The sequence below is a fragment of the Oncorhynchus masou genome, chromosome 14 (assembly GCF_036934945.1).
Source record: "Oncorhynchus masou masou isolate Uvic2021 chromosome 14, UVic_Omas_1.1, whole genome shotgun sequence".
NCBI classification, from domain to species: domain Eukaryota; kingdom Metazoa; phylum Chordata; class Actinopteri; order Salmoniformes; family Salmonidae; genus Oncorhynchus; species Oncorhynchus masou.
Window position 1 is genome coordinate 2678304 of NC_088225.1, and position 18380 is coordinate 2696683.

An 18380-nucleotide genomic window follows, 5' to 3' on the forward strand; every position below is an offset into this window, starting at 1 on the left:
CTTCCTCCCTCATTCGAAGCGCGTTTCAATTCAGGTTCTAGTCAGGCATGAGCGTCCACAGAGGAGTAGCCTCTTTCTAACATGAAGGCACGAGACAAAGACGATACAGTAACCGTGGATGAGGAGCGTCACAAACCAGTGGTTTTCCAGTGGGCAGAAACAAACAGTAGATTCACACCTGTGTCGAATTACATTGGCTTTTACGGCTAACGTTGAAGTCATGCTATATCCTAATTTGTTCCAAAGCTTCCACTGACCCCCCAATTCTGAAGAGCAGGTAATTCAAAAAGTATCGGAGAGATGGAATGAGGTTCGCAGATAATTAGGATCATTAGGAGCTATCATTCACACAGACAGAACACTTTTGGCAGGCTGGTAGAGAGACTCCCAAGGTTCGGTTAATGAACCAGAACAAATACAAAAGCATCTGTTTAAATTGAGTTAAGGCCATTGGTAATACAGTAACTGTTCTGTGTGAGGAATATTGTCTAGAAGTGGCATAGAAAGAGTTAAAGAAAAACCAGCCTGGGAAGTGGAGAATAATAACATGCTGTTTGTGAGCAATACAATTGGAAGAAATGGAACATGCTCTCTGTCCCGTTCCTGTTCTTGGAGGTTCTACTCGGAACTCAGAAGCAGTCCTCAATAATTCTGCTAATAACTCCTGCCTTTTGGATGCAAACCACTGTCGGCAAACAGAGCAAACCCGTCAGACGGAGGCACAAAATGTCTGTTGTGGCACAATCTGTAGGTAATGTTAAGTTGTTTTCAAAACCAAAAATACCACACACTGTGGAAACAAAGAATGAAAAAAGCTATGCTGTAATTCTGAGGTGTGAACTGGCACAATGGGACTCACGGCATAGCCTATTTCCTGTTGAAGATTTGAAAGAAAGAGAGACAGATTTTTTAATAATCCTTCTCTCCAAGGGAGAGGGGAATGGCAGACTCAGGCGAGGGACAGAAAGAGAGGGAGGTCTGCTGTGCTGCTCAGTCATGCCGTTGGTATTGTTCTCCTCCTTCTCTTCAATACTATACACCCAGTTTCTCCAAACTCACCGACACAAAATACACACAGCTCACCATTCAACACCATCACACAGTCCACCCATAGACATATGGAGAATCGATTTAGACCACATGTCAAACTCGAGGCCTGTGGACAGGATCCGGCCAGTGACACATTACTATTTGTCCCGCGCAATGATATAGGCTGTCAATTCATTTTGGGCCGCTTCAATACGGCCCGCGTTGCGCTGCAGTACAAGTCACCGCAAGCACTGCCAACGTGCTTGAATGCCAAACAGCAGTTCATTGCCACACACACACACACACACGAGCCAGCCAGCGCACTGTATCATATCCTCACTAACGGCACTGACCAAATCTTCTACCAGACCGAAATGTTTAAAAGTTGTTGTCGCTAAATGTCCATGCCTACAGAAAATGTCATCTTGGTTGTCGAAAAGTTTGAAGATAATGGATTTACACTTGAGTATGAATTACAACAGGACACACAAGCGAGTATAAATTAGTTATCTACTTTATGAAATAACAGCCTGATTGCGCGGGCATCGGTGAATTCAATGTCAATTGTGCTGCTATCGTGTGTCACATTGACCGCTCGCAGTGCAGGGAAAGTGTAGACACATCACAGTCCTAGCTAAGGTTCTAAAATGTTGCAGTCTGGCTTCGGTTTTTAAAGCTTTACAATGAATACACCCCCCATGCTAAGGAGAAACATGTTGGCCTATCAGAGCAACGTTTGGGAAGTAGCCTACGCTGGCTAATCACCTACAGTACATTTTGAGTGCACCATACAGCACTGCTGTATTCAACCGCACCGGTGATCCATGCAGTGCAAAAAAAATTAAAAACATGTTTTAAATTGAAATGTTACAACAACTTAGAGCTAGGTTTGTGTTATTTGGAGTGAAATGCTTTTTGATTAGGGTTGCAGCATATTATGCACATCTGCAAGCATAGCCGCAAATGCTGAACATATCTCTGTGTGCTTTAATATGTTTTAAAAAAATGCTATATACAGCATCCTGAGAGGACATTTCGACTGTAGCCTAGGCTATGCTGTGGATTTGGAACTCTGAATAGCCTTCTGTATGTCACAAACACAGAACTTCAGTACATTGGTCCTGTCTGGTGACTGGTCTTATAGGCTACTAACTAGCTTAACCCAAACAATGAGTCGGTGTCATCATCAGGTGGTGACGAGGGGACCGGAACTGGAGACGTTAAGACTTCCTGTCTACTGACACTATTGACGCCCTCCCCCCTCCTAAGCCTTAGGCAACATTGTAATCAAGGCTGCCCGTTTAAGACTATAAAAAAGACCCGTTGTGGAATGATGGAACTTTGACTGATTACGATCGAAATGTGAACAGAAAGGCTGCTGACTGAAGAGTACAGTCTGCATCGGAAAGATAAGGGCCTCTGCCTAACGGGGAGAGAAACAGAAGAAAAGATCCACGTTACGGCAGCGTGACGTCTATGGTACAATATGTCCACCTAACCTAAGTGGCCTCCAGACCTGCCCCCCTGCAGCGCCACCCTAGCATCCTGACACAGGGAGACGTCTTTAAATAACCCCGCACGGCAGTACAGAGGCTCTAAGAATCAAGCAGTGGATTATGGGAACGTTCCGAGCGGCAGACCTCTATTTATAAACACTAGGGCGTTCCGCTAATCTGTTTCACTACTTAGACTGTGGCACTGTACAAGACAATGGACCAGGTTATGGGACTATATACCGCTTATACCCCGATGCTATGGATAGATGTTGATGAGAAGGTCATTTGTGCAAATAAGTCATTTCCTTTGGAATGCATGTGCTAGATCTACCAACAGAGGCGACATACACCCCCACCCAGCCCTAGGGCTCCAGAGTGGCGCAGTGGACTAAAGCACTGCATCTCAGTGCTTGAGGCATCACTACAGACATCCTGGTTCGATTCCAGGCTGTATCACAACTGGCCGTGATTGGAAATCCCATAGGGCGGCACACAATTTTTATTATATTTACTCTGAGCTGCGCTTCAGTAGGTTGGTGGTAGATGGAAGGCCGTGTTGCCAAACCGAGTCCTTTGAAGAATGTCTCTGATGGTCAATTGGATACTTTGTAGTAACGTCGTTGTTTGATAGACGGGATACTCTGTCTGTTCCTTCCTAACCCTCGTTTGCAGCTGCTGTAGCTAGCTCAACGGCTAGGAGGTATCACTTCATTAGTGAATAAGAGTTCAAAGTTCATACCATTCGCAACCAAAGCTCACGCTGATGTTGGCTTCGTTCTGTAGTTATTATCTGAAGCATTCTGACATCGGACCGTCGTCCTCACATCCTTGGAACAGGAGGTTACATTTTCGTCAAGGCTTTATATGGTGGAGCGAGAAGGGTGTGTCTGAAAAGTTTTATAACCCATGACTCTTCACAGGGGCGGGCCACTGATTGAGCAGAGCCCTAACCTTATGAAAACCCAATTATCATATTTTAGAAGCTAAAATCACATTTCATCCCATCACAAATAATTTCATATTCAAACATTTAAATTGAACAACAATTCCATGTGAATCCGATAACTCTGATGTGTTGATTTTCCACTGTAGAGTTTGTCATCTTATCATTGATGAGAATGTCTCAGATGACAACCGAACTGACATCATATTCATTAAGTACCACCGCATATGTTCAATTGGTCGGATTACCAGAATATAGTTAATTTCCCCCCACCTTCTGATGTTCCCAGAATCTCTATGTTAACCAAGGGGTTTGCAAATGTAACCTCAGTAGGGTAGAGAGGAAAAGGGGGGGGGGGGGTATTTATGATGGTCATAAACCTACCCCCAGGTCAACATCATGTCAGCATGTACACAATGAACATGTGTGCGCATATAAACACACAGTTTGGACCAACTCACAGAGCTGTCAGTTTATGCATGTACCAGATTCTCACTGATCTGAGATTGGGCAAATTATTTTACATGGTAAATTGAATGAGAACACATTTTCATTTACAGCAACAACCTGGGGAATAGTTACAGGGGAGAGGGGGATGAATGAGCCAATTGGAAGCTGGGGATGATTCGGTGGCCATGATGGTATGAGGGTCAGATTGGGAATTTAGCCAGGACACCGGGGCTAACACACCTACTCTTACGATAAGTGCCATACGATATTTAGTGACCACAGAGAGTCAAGACTGTTTAACGTCCGCTGTGAAAAACAGCACCCTACACAGGGCAATGTCCCCAATCACTGCCCTGGGGCATTGGGATATTTATTTACACCAAAGGAAAAAGTGCCCTCTACTGGTCCTCTGGCCCACTTCCAGCAGCATCTGGTCTCCCATCCAGGGACTGACAGGGACCAACCCTGCTTAGTTTCAGAGGCAAGCCCGCAGTGGGATGCAGGGTGGTATAACATAGGGGACTGAAGGAATGTACTGCCAGCCAGCTGACACAGACAAACAGAGAGAGGGAGAGAGAAAGAAAGCGCAGGGGCTAGCATGCCTTAAATGCAGAGGGACTTGGTGTTTATTCTCAGCTCTCCACCATGGAAAGTAAAAATTGTGTCTGATAAGAGTGACAGCATGCATGCTTAGAGGCAGAGATGGAGCATATATTAAGTTTGCATGTCATATTACAGTGCTTTCACTGTCATTGAGGTATGAATGCCATATCAGTCTGAAAAATCTAAATAACCAACCACTGAGAAGAAAAAGCAAAGGCAGGCCTGAACAGGTTAAGAGTAGTAGCAGCTGAACTTTGATAAATAATATCACCATAATCAAGAACAGATAAAAAGGTTGACTAAATAATCTGCCTCCTACAGTTTAGAGAAAGGCACAATCTGTTTCTGTAAAAAAAGACAACTTTAAATCTTCTTAAGGCTAGGCATAATACTGCCCCCTTTGGATGAATTGCGTGCCCATAGTAAACTGAAACAAAATCTGTCCAAAATTGCTAATATATGCATATAATAATAATTATTGGATAGAAAACACTCTAAAGCTTCTAAGTATAGCAGAACTCACAGGGCAGGCAATCTCCCAAACTAGTTTTGGCATCCAGAAAGTTGGGGCAACTTTGACGTCATCGCCCCCACCCTTCCCAACCAGCTATGGATCTGGAAACACATTCTATGTCTTCCACTAGATGTCCTCATTCAGTAGAGCATTTAATTGTGCAAATCCCGTGAACTTTGACCCTTTGAGAGGAAAAAAAAGAGTGGGTGTCGCGAGAAAATACATGTGCGTTCGGGCGCGATTTGGACATAGACCTTCCTTCCTCTGTTCCAGCTTGCCTGAGATGAAGTATGATTGTCCGGTTGAATTGCCAATCGTTTTGTACGTTTATAACATCCTAAAGCTTGATTCTACACTTAGTTTGACCAGTTTAGTCAACATATAATATGTAATTTTGAAGTTTTGATGCGCAACTGTTCTGGACCAGAAGTCGTTTTTGGTGCATTTGAGCTGAAAGTGGTAGCATATGCTACTATATGGACACACGAACTGAAACAAAACGATGTATTGGGTAAGTATGACTCCTTCCACTACATTCTGATCGAAGACCATCAAAGGGAATATTTATGTTGTAATTTTGTATTTCTGTTGACTCCAACATAGCGGAGAAATATTGCTTACGTCTGAGCGCCAACTCAGATTATTGCATAGTGAACTAATTCCGTAACGTTAAAAATAAATGTGACACCGTGGTTGCATTAAGAAGCAGTGTATCTTTCTAACTATATGTAGAATATGTATATTTAATCAAAGTTTATGATGTGTATTTCTGTTATCTGGCGGAGCTATCTATAATTTCTCTGGACATTTTTGAGCATTTTCTGAACATGGCGTCAATGTAAATGGAGATTTATGGATATAAATTGCATATTATTGAAAAAAAACAAATGTACTGTGTAACATGTCCTATTACTGTCATCTGATGAAGATTTTCAAAAGGTTAGTGAATTATTTTTCTTTTAATCCTGCATTTGTTATTGCATCTTTTGTTCGACAAAATGGCTGCATATCGTCTGTGTCTTTGTGGTGGTTTGACATAAATATGTGCTATGTCTTTGCCGTAAAACATTATAGAAATCTGACACACTGGGTAGATGAACAAGGTGTTTATCTTTCATTTGAGCTATTGGACTTGTTAATGTGTGTAGGTTAAATATTTCTAAGAATATTTTTGCATTCTGTGTTGGTCCCGCTGGGGAAACTGTACCATTAAGCTCATCTATGTGTTTAAAAAAAAGAAGTCAAATCCATATCAATCGAAATGCGGGAACACGTTCGATTGGAGAACCATCTAACGAGGGAACATGTAGTTAAACTCTCGTAAGAATGTTTCAGATTAAAAACAACATGTATTTAGTTTTGCCCATATTAAGTTTTCAATCAGCAAGGGATTCCTACATAGCTATAAAATCTGACTGTAGTTTTGAAAATGCCAGATCAACAGTCGGGTCAATAGCATAGATAATATAGTATCATCCACATATAGATTACGTTGATTGACCAATGGTGTTTATATAAATAGTGAAGAGAACAGGTCCCAAAATGGACCCCTGTGGTACACCTTTATGTACATCAAGAAATTTAGACTTAATCCCATCAATCACAATAGCCTGAGTTCTGTCACTAAGATAATCATAAAACCATGAACAGGCCTCAGAGCTCAGGCCTATTGAGGACAACTTATTCAATAAATTAGCATGATCAACAGTATCAAAATCTTTGGGCAGGTCCATAAACAAAGTAGCACATTTAATTTTAGTGTCTGAAGCATTGATAATATCATTAACTAATATGGTTGCTGTAATAGTACTACGTCCAGGCCTGAACCTGACTGGTTTACATTCGTAAATACATTTCTCAGTTAAAAAAATAGCGACGTTGTACATTTACCAAGGATTCAAGAATCTTAACCATACAAGGAAGCCTTGAAATGGGGCAATAATGATTAAGATCACTACTATCCCCGCCCTTATGGAGTGGCAAAACAAGAGCTGATTTACATACTTTTGGAATATTTCCTGACAACAATAAAAATACAATTTAAAAGTGGGTTTGAGCCAACAATGATGGGCGCTGCACACTTAAGCAGCCCAGGTTCCAATTGGTCGGCCCCTGTGGATTTCTTGTTGTCTATTGCTAGAAAAGCATCCAGGACTTTCTTTTCTGTAAATAGCCTAAAAGAAAATCTTTGACTATAATTTCTCTGATCATTCAGCAAGTTTCCCCAATCAGCATCCAGCCCAATATCATTGTGAATATGCTTACAAGTAGTTATTTCAAAGAGATACCCACTGAAATCAAATGATGATTAAATGCATCAATGATGGCATTTTTTCCGTAATGAGGCCAATGTCTGAATTTAATTTGTTATAGTGCACTACTTTTGACCAGGTCAGTGCACTATCTAGGGAATATGGTGCAATTTGGGATACAGAACCTCCAGTGACCCAGAAACTCTGGAGCTGACTGAGAGGAGAATGGACCTGCCTGTTCTGTCCTTATCTATGCAAAGAGGACAACATGGGCGATTCAACAAGTCATCCCCATGGACTGCTGAACACCTAACTGAAATTCATTCTCTTCACAGAGTGCCCTCACCTTGGCTAAGAGAGGGAGTCAGTCAGTCACCCATGGTACGGGAATATGAGTAAGTATCAGGCACTACTGCAGACAAAACAAGACACTCATATACAGCACAGTTTATCAACAATGTAAACTAACCGCAGAGTGAACTCCCAGGTGCAGTAAATGTGTCATGGTTAAGCCACATTCTTGGTTGAGTTAAAGCCGTAACATCATAACAGGGTCGATAGGTCAGAAAGGACACTTATTAAGATGCTGAACTGTCGTCATCTGTTCTGGCACAGGTCAGATCAATTCAGTGTAACATTCAAAAGGGCAACAGCAATGGCTATGCAGAGATAGGTGCTCTAGTAGACTTAACAAAATCAAACCCTCCACTCTACACTGATGGACTAGCCTATATGATAGCGCTCTATCCTCCTCCACTGAGGAATAAAGGGATACTGCTTGCTGTGACAGCAAAGTCATGGCATGCCACTACACGTGTCACAAGCGGCTGTGCTTAAGGGTGGCCTACTGCGAAGCAGTCAATCCTTTACCAGGATTACAAGGTTGTGCTGCAAATCTATTGTGCCCTAATCACAATCATGAAATCTCAGACACTCACTGACTGAGAAGAGGTGAAGATATATTTTAAAAGGCAAAAATTGCTACTAAAAATCCCTCTCACATAACATATCGTTACAGTGATATGGTGGCTGCCCGGTTGGTTATCATGCTGTGCATGGTGGGGAGATGAAATCCACACTACCTGCTGGTGACATTTAATGGCAAGTCACCAAGGGACAGGAGAGAAAGGCTATTGGCATAACCATCGGACATTTCATAATGACAACATGCAGTAGCCTAGAGCTAATCTCTACCTACCTCCATTTTATGTAAACAATGTAGTTGTGGTTCAGACTGAAGCCCATGAGAACACCTGGCCTATACCTGTCAGGAAATTACATATCATTGGAGCAGCAGTCAGCATTAGGAATTTTAAAAATTTGTTTTCTACGCCAGGCTTTTTTGAGATGTCATTATATAACATACAGATCTCAGAGGAATTAATATAATATAATATAATAATAATAATAATAATATATCCCATTTAGCAGACGCTTTTGTCCAAAGCGACTTACAAGTCGGCTGGGGCCACTACTTTTACATATGGGTGGCCCCAGCGGGAATCGAACCCACGACGCTTGGCGTTGCAAGCGCCATGCTCTACCGACTGAGCCACACAGGACCCCTATGGAATGAGCTATGGAATGATGAACCCGTCTGGTGTCAAGGCAGGAGGAACAAGTCTATCCCGCTGTCAGGACTACTGGGTAGGCCCTCAGTGTCAAGCAAAGTCATGAATGCTGACCAAGCCAAAAAGAGATTTCACAAGTTGTCAGTCACTTAGTCATACATAGAGCAGCTCAAACAGTAGTGTTCTGCAGTATTTCTTATTTAACCTTTATTTAACTCGGCAAGTCAGTTAAAGAACAAGTTCATATTTACAATAACAGCCTAGGAACAGTGGGTTAACTGCCTTGTTCAGGGGGAGAACAACAGATTTTTACCTTGTAAGCTCGGGGATTCGATCTAGCAACCTTTTGGTTACTGGCCCAACACTCTAACCACTAAGCTACCTGCTGCCCACGCTGTTCTGGATACCGCTGCGGTGTTCAAACAGCTAGACCAATAAGTGGGACTGATATCCGGAAGTCAAAACCCAACCCACAAGATCTAGCTATTAGCTTCTCTCTCTGATTCACTCCGTAGAAGTGTTGGGAAGTATCCAAATTTTCATACCGTTTCTGTACCATACCGGGGTATACGGTTATACCGGCAGAGATCACAAGACAGTGCACACATCTTTCCAGATGTAAAAAATTGACTGTCTTGAAAGAAAACGTTAAAAAATGCTAACAAACCTGGCAAATTGACATAGCGGACGCTAGCTAAATGCTAACAAGCGCAAGAGAACGTTAAACTAATTGAAAGGGCAAAGACACCCCAGCTCACGAAGTTGTACAACTATCTCAAAATGTTTGCTGCAAGCACAAAATAAATAATAGACAGCAGGAATCTTGATCCAGGAGGGGATTGATTGTCTCTGCTGTAACCAAGAAACTTGATCTTGCAAGCTAGGTACTTATCTAGAAAGTTAACAAAACAAATGCATGGCTGGAGCGCTGAGCTGGAGAGAATGTGTTTGGCACATCGTAGATAGGTAAATATCTTATAACTACAAGTTTAACTGGCAAACATTAGTAGAGAATTTCAAGTGTAACTTGATCACCTCTCTTGCACCTCTCTTAAATAATTAATTAAATAGTTCACCAAATAGCTACCCGGACTATCTGCATTAACCCTTTTTGCACAAACTTTTTTGACTCATCATACACTGCTGCTACCGTTTACCATCTGTCACTTTATTTATAGTTATATGTACATATTAGAGGTCGACCGATTAATCGGAATGGCCGATTAATTGGGGCCGATTTCAGGTTTTCATAACAATCATAAATCTGTATTTTTGGACACCGATTTTGCAGATTTTTTTTTTTTACACCTTTATTTAATCTTTATTTAACTAGGCAAATCAGTTAAGAACACATTCTTATTTTCAATGACGGCCGAGGAACGGTGGGTTAACTGCCTCGTTCATGGGCAGAACGACAGATTTTCACCTTGTCGGCTCGGGGGATCCAATCTTGCAACCTTACAGTTAACTAGTCCAACGCAATAACGACCGTTGCACTCCACAAGGAGACTAGACTGCCTGTTACACGAATGCAGTAAGCCAAGGTAAGTTGTTAGCTAGCATTAAACTTATCTTATAAAAAACAATCAATCAATCATAATCACTAGTCAACTACACATGGTTGATGATATTACTAGATATTATCTAGCGTGTCCTGCGTTGCGTATAATCTGACTGAGCATAAAAGTATCTAAGTATCTGTCTGAGCGGTGGTAGGCAGAAGCAGGCGCGTAAACATTCATTCAAACAGCACTTTTGTGCGTTTTGCCAGCAGTTCTTCGTTGTGCGTCAAGCATTGTGCTGTTTATGACTTCAAGCCTATCAACTCCCGAGATGAGGCTGGTGTAAACGAAGTGAAATGGCTGGCTAGTTAGCGCGTGCTAATAGCGTATCAAACGTCACTCACTCTGAGCCTTGGGGTGGTTGTTTCCCTTGCTCTGCATGGGTAACGCTGCTTCAAGGGTGGCTTTTGTTGTTGTGTTCCTGGTTCGAGCCCAGGGAGGAGCGAGGAGAGGGACGGAAGCTATAGTGTTACACTGGCAATACTAAAGTGCCTATAAGAACATCCAGTAGTCAAAGGTTAATGAAATACAAATGGTGTAGAGGGAATAGTCCTATAATTCCTATAATAACTACAACCTAAAACTTCTTACTTGGGAATATTGAAGACTCATGTTAAAAGGAACCACCAGCTTTCATATGTTCTCATGTTCTGATCAAGGAACTTAAACGTTAGCTTTCTTACATTGCACGTTTACTTTCTTCTCCAATACTTTGTTTTTGCATTATTTAAACCAAATTGAACATGTTTCATTATTTATTTGAGGCTAAATTGATTTTATCGATGTATTATATTAAGTTAAAATAAGTGTTCATTCAGTATTGTTGAAATTGTCATTATTACAAATATTTATTTATTTATTTTATTTTAAAAATCAGCCAATTAATCGGTATCGGCTTTTTCGGTCCTCCAGTAAATCGGTATCGGCGTTGAAAAATCATAATCGCTCGACCTCTAGTACATGCTACCCCTTGTACAGTTGAAGTCAGAAGTTTACATACACTTAGGTTGGCGTCATTAATACTCATTTTTCAACCACTCCACAAATTTATTGTTAACAAACTATAGTTTGGCCAGTCGGTTAGGACATCTACTTTGTGCATGACAAGTCATTTTTCAAACAATTGTTTACAGACAGATTATTTCACTTAATCATAATTCCACTGGGTCAGAAGTTTACATACACTAAGTTGACTGTGCCTTAAAACAGCTTGGAAAATTCCAGAAGATGACGTCATGGCTTCAGAAGCTTCTGATAGGCTAATTGACATAATTTGAGTCAATTGGAGGTGTACCTGTGGATGTATTCCAAGGCCTACCTTCAAACTCAGTGCCTCTTTGCTTGACATTGGAAAAATCAAAAGAAAACAGCCAAGACCTCAGAAAAAAAAAAATTGTAGACCTCCACAAGTCTGGTTCATCCTTGGGAGCAATTTCCAAAACTCCTGAAGGTACCACATTCATCTGTACAAACAATAGTACGCAAGAATAAACACCATGGGACCACGCAGCTGTTATATCTACATATATTATGCAACCACTCGACATCAGTCAGGAAGTTAAAGCTTGGTCGCAAATGAGTCTTCCAAATGGACAATGACCCCAAGCATACATCCAAAGTTAAGGACAACAAAGTCAAGGTATTGGAGTGGCCAAAACAAAGCCCTGACCTCAATCCGATGGAAAATTTGTGGGTAGAACTGAAAAAGCGTGTGCGAGCAAGGAGGCCTACAAACCTGACTCAGTTACACCAGCTCGGTCAAGAGGAATGGGCCAAAATTCACCCAACTTATTATGGTAAGGTTGTGGAAGGCTACTCCAAACATTTGACCCAGGTTAAACTATTTAAAGGCAATGCTACCAAATAATAATTGAATGCATGTAAATTTCTGACCCACTGGGAATGTGATGAAAGAAATAAAAGGTGAAATAAATCATTCTCTCTAGTATTATTCTGACATTTCACATTCTGAAAATAAAGTGGTGATCCTAACTGACCTAAGACAAGTGATTTTTACTAGGATTAAATGTCAAGAATTGTGAAAAACTGAGTTTAAATGTATTTGGTTAAGGTATGTAAACTTCCGACTTCAACTGTATATAGTTATTGTTACTCATTGTGTATTTATTATATGTTTTACATTATTATTTCTCTATTTTCTATCTCTGCATTGTTAGAAAGGGCCCCTAACACGGAACCCAAACTTGCTGCGCACGTGCGCCATCGTGCATAAATGTATTTTGTCCCCCCACACCAAACGCAATCACGACATGCAGGTTAAAATATCAAAACAAACTCTGAACCAATTATATTAATTTGGGGACAGGTCGAAAAGCATTCAACATTTATGGCAATTTAGCTAGCTTGCTTGCACTTGCTAGCTAATTTGTCCTATTTAGCTAGCCTGCTGTTGCTAGCTAACTTTTCTTCTCTAGACTTTTTATTGCGATTGGCAACTTTCATAAATTAGGTGCATTGCCGCCACCGACCTTGTTCGTCTTTCAGTCACCCACATGGATATAACCAATGAGGAGATGGCACGTGGGTATCTGCTTCTATAAACCAATGAACGGATGGGAGAGGCAGGACTTGCACCATGATCTGCGTCACAAATAGAACGGACTTCTACTTTAGCCCTTGGCAACGCAGACACTCGTTGGCGCGTGTGATGTTGCAATAATTGAATAATATAGATTTCTACATTTATTTTGCGACGCAAGCGGTGTAGTCAGCCTGTAAGTAAGCAGTTCACTGTTAGTACACACCTGTTTACAAAGCATGTGACTAATAACATTTGATTTGAAGATGGAAGGAAGCATGTGGATGCTGACCTTTGCACAGGCTTTCACAAGTTGTTTTCACCAATACAGGAAATGCTAAGTCATTCAATTGTGTCAGTGTAGAGAATATAGGCCAATGTGGGGTAAAATGGGGCAGTATCAACCAACTACTACTATGGCTTCTACACAAATTAATCAGACAGCATAGTCTTCTGAATACTACTGTAAAACAAATAATAAAACTACTCAAGTACTATGCCTACAGGTAGAAATAATGGTCTACCACTACAGACATCTTCTGATCTCCACTTCAGACCAGCATTGATGTCTCTTCCCTTTTCATCTCTTGATAAACTGTTCATCATTTATACCCACCTGAACCAGAGACTCACCTTTATTGGTCCAGTGCTAAAGCAGATCTTCCTGTTCTCCGGCGGTGCTTCCTCCTCGGCAGGCAGTCCCGGGACCTCAGAACAGCTCGACTCTGGCTCGTAAGGCTCATCTTCCTCCTCCTCATCCTCATCCAGCTGGCTGCCGCCGGAGTCCTCTCCGATGCCGCTGTACGCGCTGATGTCCACCAGGTCGCCCTCCGAGTAATCATCCTTACGAGACTCCTCCTCCAGGCCATCCTCTTCCTGTCCCTCACACTGGGGCCCCTCCCCAGGCTCCTCCCTGTGTCCCCTCTCTCCCTCCTGGCGCCCTGCCAGGTCGCTGGGGCCCTCAGGGGCCTCTCCATTTTCCAGTGAGGCATGGACCTCAGCCTGCACCAGCCGGCTCCCTGCCTCAGGTGTGGAGGAGTCCTCCTGGTCCCTAGGTATGGGTTCTCTGCTAGGCTCGCCTCCTGTACTTGAGCCCCTGGCGTCCTTCCCTCTCTCCCTCTCAGACTTGGATTCGGTAGAAGCAGAAGAGGTCCTATCCCCTGTTTGTGTACTTCCTGAGGAGCCGTCATCGTTTCGGGGAGCTGCTCTGTTCCTGGGGCTTCTGGGGGAACCCTCCTGGTCCAAGTGTTGGCTGCTCCCATCCCCCTGACTGCCTGGGGTCAAGACTTGCACCTTCCTGGCGATGATTTTGGAGTTGAGGCATTCTGCTGTTTTTACCGGAGTGGGGCTTTCTTCTCGGGAGGGCAACGGGGACGTGGAGGAGGGCCGGTGCAGGTTGTTCCTCAGGTCCCCCTTCTCGAAGACGGCGCTAAGCTGGCTTACGGTGGGCGACACCGCCTCACCGGCTCCCCCTACCGTATCCAGGCAGTCCAGAGACTCCGTGCTGCCGTTGAAGCGCACTACCACGTCCAGCCGGCTGTCCTGGACAGCGGACGAAACCGGACGCTCCTTATTGAGCAGGATGCGGTTGGTGGCCGACTGCTTCTCCTGCAGCTGGCGCTGCTCGAAGATCTTCCTCGTCTCCTGCAGCTTGGAGTACCCTGCTGATGCCCCTCGGGACCCACCAACTTTGCCGCCCTTGGGGTCAAAGCGGTTGACACGCTCGGAGACCGTGGCGCCCAGCTTGAGCAGGGCACTGTGATTCACATCTTCATTGAGGCTGCTGGCCCTGGGCAGGGACAGCCGCACTGCCTGGTCATTGACCTTGGACGGGTCGTCCTCGTCGCCAGGAGACTGCATTTGCATGAACATGTTCTTAATGCGGTGGACATTAGAGCCGTACTGGCGGCGCCCTCTGCCAGTAGGCCGCGGCAGCTTGCCATCCTTGGCAGCATCGTCCCCATTGGCGGCATTGTTCAGAGCGTCGTGGGCCTGCTTCAGAGCCTGGATGCCCGCCTCGTAGGCGTTCCTGTGGGGGGACGGGCTCCGAAGGGTGGAGCTGGCACTGCCCGCCGATGGGGGTTCAGTCTTCATCATGGTTAATCAAACTGAGCCACTGAGACTTGGAAGTAACAGCATAGCTCCTCTGTCTGCCTTCCTCCCCCTGGATGAGAAAAACAAACAAAACCACTCAATTCAACCTGAGGGAGTCTGCCTGCACATGGGGTAGACAGACACAAATGCAAGGACCACATTGAGCGATAGTGGGGAAGAGAGAGTGGGTTAGTGAAAACCAAAGGGAGATAGCAATTCTGCACACGAGAGAAGAAGGGAAGGATGGATAGAGGCTTGTAAAGGAGGAAGTTAGATGCAAGACAAAAAAGAGAAAAAATAAAAAGCTACACACGTGGGTGTGAGGGAAGTTTACTCTGACGTAAATAGGGAACAGTCTGGGGCACAGAAAATCCCCTATCTATTCACCTACACTTAAGGAGAATTGCAGTGAAGGATATGAGATCTACATTATATGACTAGTCTAGGGTTTACAACAATAACACCAGATTGCAAATTGGAGTAGGCCCGGCAGAAATAAAACTTTTGCTGTGTCCCTTAGTCATTATATAATTTGATCGATAGGATTTTTCTCAGCTGCCTTAAGATTTCAGGTCACACCACCAACAGCAAAAGCTACTGCAAAGTAGAAAGACACCTCTTTAAAGTTAACTGTATTTCAATAATCCTCATTCATGCAATCAGAGCCACGAGTCTGGCTGAGAGAGGAATACAAATCCAATGTCTTTAAGCTCACTCAAATACACTATTTAACCAACAGTATATGGACACCTACTCATCGAACATCTCATTCCAAAATCATGGGCATTAATATGGAGATGGTCCCCCCTTTGCTGCTATAACAGCCTCCACTCTTCTGGGAAGGCTTTCCACTAGATATTAGAACATTGCTGCGGGCACTTGCTTCCGTTCAGCCACAACAGCATTAGTGAGGTTGGGCACTAATGTTGGGCGATTAGGCTTGTCTCGCAGTCGGCGTTCCAATTCATACCAAAGGTGTTAGATGGGATTGAGGTCAGGGCTCTTGTGCAGGCCAGTCAAGTTCTTCCACAGTGATCTCGACAAAAAGAAATTGTATGGACCTCTCATGCATGTGCATGGGGGCAATTGTCATGCTGAAACTGGAAAGGGCCTTCCCCAAACTCTTGCCATGAAGTTGGAAGCACAGAATCGTTTAGAATGTAATTGTATGTTGTAGCATTAAGATTACCTTCCACTGGAACTAAGGGGCCTCGCCTGAACCATGAAAAACAGCCCCAGACCATCATTCCTCCTCCACCAAGCTTTTCAGTTGGCACGATGCATTGGGGCAGGTAGTGTTCTCCTGGCATCCGCCAAACCCAGATTCATTCCTGTTTGGCCCTGTCTGGGGGTGTCCTCGGATGGGGCCACAGTGTCTCCTGACCCCTCCTGTCTCAGCCTCCAGTATTTATGCTGCAGTAATTTATGTGTCGGGGGGCTAGGGTCAGTTTGTTATATCTGGAGTACTTCTCCTGTCCTATTCGGTGTCCTGTGTGAATCTAAGTGTGCGTTCTCTAATTCTCTCCTTCTCTCTTTCTTTCGCTCTCTCTGAGGACCTGAGCCCTAGGACCATGCCCCAGGACGACCTGACATGATGACTCCTTGCTGTCCCCAGTCCACCTGGCCGTGCTGCTGCTCCAGTTTCAACTGTTCTGCCTTAATAATAATAATAATATTATTATTATTATTATTATTATTATTATTATTATTATTATTCGACCATGCTGGTCATTTATGAACATTTGAACATCTTGGCCATGTTCTGTTATAATCTCCACCCGGCACAGCCAGAACAGGACTGGCCACCCCACATAGCCTGGTTCCTCTCTAGGTTTCTTCCTAGGTTTTGGCCTTTCTAGGGAGTTTTTCCTAGCCACCGTGCTTCTACACCTGCATTGCTTGCTGTTTGGGATTTTAGGCTGGGTTTCTGTACAGCACTGTGAGACATCAGCTGATGTACGAAGGGCTATATAAATACATTTGATTTGATTTGATTCCACGGACTGCCAGATGGTGAAGCGTGATTCATCACTCCAGAGAACGAGATTCACTGCTTCAGAGTCCAATGACAGCGAGCTTTACACCACTCCAGCCGACGCTTGGAATTGCACATGGTGATCTGACGCTTGTGTATGGCTGCTCGACCATGGAAACCCATTTCATTAAGTTCCTGACAAACAGTTATTGTGCTGACGTTGCTTCCAGTGGCAGTTTGGAACTCGGTAATGAGTGTTGCAATCAAGGACAAACGTTTTTTACGCGCTATGCGCTTTAGATCTGTGAGCTTATGCGGCCTACCACTTCATGGCTGAGCCGTTGTTGCTCCTAGACGTTTCCACTTCACAATAACAGCACCTACAGTTGACCGGTGCAGTTCTCGCAGGGCAGAAATTTCACTAACTGACAGTGCCAAGTTGAAAGTCACTGAGCTCTTCAGTAAGGCCATTTTACTGCCAATGTTTGTCTATGGAGATTGCATGGATGTGTGCTCGATTGTATACACCTGTCAGCAATGGGTGTGGCGGAAATGGCCAAATCCACTAATTTGAAAGGTTTCCACATACATTTGTATATATACTGTAACTCAGACCATGTAATAGAATAAATATGCCTAATTGTTGCTGCAAATCATGTAAAACATATCAAGCTGGACCATGATTATGCAAATAACAGCCACAATGCCTTAATTCTTCAATCAGCAGCACTGCATTGATCCAGCTTCCTGTTATTGTATATTAACACTTTTCTAATTTTATTTACAAAGAGAGCACAGTATCCTGCTACCACTACACATAGGCCTATGTTATGCAGACTGTTGTAGCCTACATGTCATGTATGATTTCAGTTGGATTTAAATATGCCTACTGTCTTTGATGAGAATCTATTCAACATTAGGCCTAATTGAAATCGGACAGAGAATCCGGATATCCGCATTTGATCGTTGCTATTTCCATGAATGGAATAACCTATTGCAACAGCCTATATGAATTGATGGCATACAAAACACGAACACAATCTACCCGTAGTTCTTTAGGCATAGAGCATGCTATTTTGTCAGTGACTCATCTTCTCGGCGTATAGACCATTCCGTCATATTGACACAAAAGAGCCATTTTCTCAGCTTACAGTCCAACAACGGTGCGATACATTGTACCAGGAAACGACAAATTCCAAATAGGTACTCTGTAAAATGTAGCAACGTTTGTCTGTTGTGTTCATTTTAGATGCTCCATTGCACATCATGGACTGTCATGTTATGATAGGTTTTTGTTGTGAGGAATAGCCTACCTGGCAGACAGACAGTTAGGATTACGGAGCGCTTTAGTT

General features: G+C 43.3%; 1 protein-coding gene across 2 annotated transcripts in view; it reads right to left on the reverse strand.

Annotated features, from left to right (window-relative positions):
• The window catches only part of LOC135553952 (neurabin-2-like), a 66390-nt gene that overhangs the window by 47340 nt on the left and 670 nt on the right, over nucleotides 1-18380 (reverse strand). For both annotated transcript variants that reach the window (XM_064985914.1, XM_064985913.1), the window contains exon 2: nucleotides 13593-15123. In XM_064985914.1, coding sequence (XP_064841986.1) covers nucleotides 13593-15056 — 1464 coding nt within the window. In that variant the 5' untranslated portion in view covers nucleotides 15057-15123. The remainder of the gene's footprint in view (nucleotides 1-13592; nucleotides 15124-18380) is intronic.